We start from the raw sequence: 3939 nt of genomic DNA, 5'->3' as shown, positions 1-3939 counted from the left end.
CCACAGCTTCCTTGGGCAACCTGTTCCAGTGTCTGACCACCCTCACAGTGAAAAACTTCTTCCTAATATCTAATCGAAACCTCCCCTCTTTCAGCTTAAACCCATTTCCCCTTGTTTTGTCATTAACTGCCCTTATGAAAAGTCCCTCCCCAGTTTTCTTGTAGGCCCCCTTATATATATATATATATATATATAAAAAACATTTCAGGGTCTATTTTAGAGGCTAAACAGTAGAAAATCCCTGTCTAAGAGTTTCTGGATGGGTTCTTACAGCTGTCTGTGCTGTGATGTGCGTGCAGCCCACAATCTTGGCCCCGGCAAGCGGCTTCTCTCCCTGAGCTCTCTTCCTCAAAGCCATCAGCGCAGGCATTTCTGAAAGAGAAAATAAAAGAAGAAGTCCATCGATGTGATGGAAAAAGAGAGAGATGAGCACAGAGGAAAAAGTCAGAATTATTTCTTGCCCTGCTCTTTGGTGCTCCCATCCATTTGTACAACTGTGGTAGCTTCAAAAAAACCCCCCCAAAAATTGAGAGTAGGGATCAAGTCAGCCATGGCACAGCTGAAAAGGACCCAAAAGCCCTCTGAGATCTTTTCCTACTATTTAGGATGAAGCATCATCATGTTTTCAAAGTTCTACCTGTGAATGCCCAGGTGAGGCTGGAAGAAAATCTCCTTCAGATCGAGGAGGACTTGGGACTGGTTGCTCTAACCAGCCTCTCTGATATCCCTCCAACTACCTAAACATTGCATCTTTGCTAAGGATTTTTGGAGACAATCAAGCTAAAGTTATCTAATTTATTTGATGGATTTCAATCTTTTCTACTGATTTAACAAAATGCATTGGACTATAGAGTAGTCCTGCAGCAGTTGGTTGATTGGAGCTACACGGCGCGACCTTGTAACTCCTTCTCCATCCCACAAAATCCCATCAAAGTTTTCCCATCTCTAACAGGAACGATGTCAAGAAATCACCAACATACTGAACACCTCAGAAGAAGATTTGGAGGAAGGAAGAACCCCACAAGACAATGTGGAGCTTGAGGAACATGCCCCATTTTACCTTGTTCAGCAATTTCAATCTCTCGGCGCCCAAATTCCGCCTGCTTTATGTTTTTCACACAGAAGTCGCTGCTGCCTTTGGAGTTCTTCTGCTGCTTGTCTCGAGGGGAGGTCTCATCATCAGAGCTGTCTGTGTAGGAGGCAGCTGGAGAAAGAAAAGGAGGTCAGAGACAGAACAAAATATTCCCTAAAGCCAAACCACCTGCGGTGGAAAGGTGCAGATGATCTGCTGGATGTGTCCATGGATGTTCTTCTTCACTTGCATGCAACTCCTTCCATCCTCAGCTGGGATCAACTCTTCTCCTGCAATGACTTCCTCACTCTCATCTACTTCTACTGCAACACCACAACAGAGGGGATTAGCTCGAGCACTGCCTGTGTCCCCCATGGGTTGATTTCCTCATGCTTTGAAGTTCCTCTGTGGCCTTCTCCCATCTCTCTTTACAGCTCTAAAATAGCCAACAAAAATGCCTATTAGTGTTTTCAGCACTTCCAAAACATGGAAGAGTTGTAATTTAAGACAAGACAGCAAAAAAAACCCTGTTTCATTTTAAACAAGGGCATGGTGGACCTTGCTAATTGATTATTATTCAGTTATGGTGGTATTCCCAGCCCTTGGACTTGCTCAATGTCAACATTCCTCAATAAGGACAATGGCCACAAGTTGCTGCTTGGAAAGCTTACATGGGATGGTGGGAAGAAATTTTTTCATCAGGAGGATAATGCAACATTGGCACAGGTTTCCTGGAGAGGTGGTGGATCTCCATCCTCGGAGAACTTCAGGAATTGGTTAGAGTCATGGCTCATAAAATCACTGCATGGTTTGGGTTGGAAGGGACCTTTCAAGGTCATCTAGTCCAACCCCCCTGCAGTGAGCAGGGACATCTTCAACCAAATCAGGTTGTTCAGAGCCCCGTCCAACCTGACCTTGATCAGGTTCACCTGATCCTGTGCTGGCAATGGCCTGCTCTGAGTGGGCAGGGAGGCGAGATGACCTCGGTGGTTCCTTACAACCAACTACTCTGTACATCTACAGACAGATCAATCCAGCCCTTGGATTTTCCTCTTCTTTTCTATTCTAAATAACCAACACTTGGAGTTAGAAATCCCCTTTTCCCCATTATTTTGATTATTAAAATCACACGTAGAGTCCATTTTTGATTTGAGCTACAATTAACTAGCCACCACTTCTACTTCCAGTTTATCAGGACTATTTGTGCCATGTTTTCCTCTGGAATATGCCTCCATGTGGGAGATCAGACCTCTTTCATCTTCTATGACTGGTGTCAGCAGTCAAAGCAACATGTAAGGCTGGGAGATGAACTCGAAAGCATCACTCCTCTTTCCTTTCTAGACACAAAGGAACTGGAGCACAAGGCTCTTCATCCAGCTGAGCTCCTCACCAACATCACCAATACCACCACTTCCTCCTCCTTTCTGGCAGAAGCTACACCTTGAGACCCAACTCAAGAGCCTCATCCACATGGTGATCTTCCATTCCTTATGAAACTACCCGGAAGATTTAATCCAAGTCTTTACTCTCCAGATCAAGTGGTACCTCTAAAATGAACACAAGAACTGGCACCAAATTATTTCTTACAGCAGAAGAGGACCACTTTTGTAAGAACAGCACTATCCATGACAGCCTCAATGGAGTTGGCCAATATTGTGCATCGCTACCAAACGATCTGCACGTGTGAGGGCATCTCATATTATGAGGACCTCTCTTTCTTTCACACCACCAGGAAATAATTGATTAAATCTTTTAAGTAGGAAATGCTGCATAATCAAACTCAACAGCTACCAGCTTTGGGTGATGTGTTGCTGCACCTATGAGCTAACTTCTCTCCCAGGTAGAGTCTCCAAGAAGGAATGATCCACACCAAACACCCAAGGAAGTTGTTTTACCCAACAGCTAGTACAGATTCCCAACTTTCTACCCCAATTCTGTGCCAAAGGAATTTGATAGCACGAAGGGGGAGCACTTCTTATGCAGTGTCATAGGAAGAACGGCGTGGTTGAACCCATGTCTTACCACGACCCACCAACAGCTGCAGCTTTCCAGAAGCATCCAGACCGGAAGTGAAGCTTGAGATTCTTCAGAGAACTTAGGAATAAAGGCAAACCACCCCTCCACCTGGCATTCCAATGCCTCTGTTAGCATTTTCACACCAGAAAACCCAAACCAAGGAGTTAAACCCTTCAACCCTAGCATGGCCATGGGTTTGTCGTTCCTCCAGCACCCAACAAGCTGATTACTTTCTCTTCTGGCTCATGTGAAGTGCTTGAACAATCCCAAGGAAAAAAAGCTTAGTGCTACCACTGTCGGCGTGCCAGGCTCCCCGAGACCCGCTCGGGTCTTAATCGGCTTACGGAGGAGAATTATACATTGCTGAAATTTCTCTGCAAAGACTCCATCCTCAGCGGGGTGTGAAAGACAAGTCCAACCCTGCAAATAACAAGCTGAGGGCAAAATATTTCTGAATTTGTGTGCACAACCTTGAAGGACCGAGAACCTGGCTTCAATAACGACAGAGCACCTTATATAATACCAAGCTCCTGTATATCAACGACTCCAGACGGATTAATTAGTTAAAGGAGGATTATTTCCTTGAAGACAGGCTAATCTGTGCAGAGGTTTCTTTAAAACCATAGATTTTGGTTCTTTAAAACCATAGATTTTGGTTCTTTAAAACCATAGATTTTGGTTCTGGGGGCTGAAAGTAATGTTTTTAAACAAAAAAAACCTGCCTAGATGGCAACCAGATTTTCATATGCAGATGGTTTTTACTGTTCCATACATATAGTATCTAACAGTGCATATGGCACTATGGTAATTAAACTAATTAGGGAGGTTCTGCAGAGGGATCTGGCCAGGCT

At 44.4% G+C, this 3939-nt stretch overlaps 1 protein-coding gene across 1 annotated transcript in view; it reads right to left on the bottom strand.

Moving 5' to 3' along the window:
• LOC104521078 (putative adenosylhomocysteinase 3) overlaps positions 1-3936 on the bottom strand; it is a gene marked incomplete at both ends in the record, with an annotated part of 14291 nt that extends 10355 nt beyond the window's left edge. Inside the window, 3 exons of the mRNA XM_010162965.1 lie at positions 272-372; positions 1061-1204; positions 3903-3936. Of these exons, the coding sequence (XP_010161267.1) occupies positions 272-372; positions 1061-1204; positions 3903-3936 (279 nt within the window). The remainder of the gene's footprint in view (positions 1-271; positions 373-1060; positions 1205-3902) is intronic.
• Positions 3937-3939: the final 3 nt, after the last annotated feature.

The sequence above is a fragment of the Antrostomus carolinensis genome, unplaced genomic scaffold, assembly GCF_000700745.2.
Source record: "Antrostomus carolinensis isolate BGI_N321 unplaced genomic scaffold, ASM70074v2 scaffold932, whole genome shotgun sequence".
In the NCBI taxonomy this organism is placed as follows: domain Eukaryota; kingdom Metazoa; phylum Chordata; class Aves; order Caprimulgiformes; family Caprimulgidae; genus Antrostomus; species Antrostomus carolinensis.
This window is presented reverse-complemented; position numbering and strand designations above follow the sequence as displayed.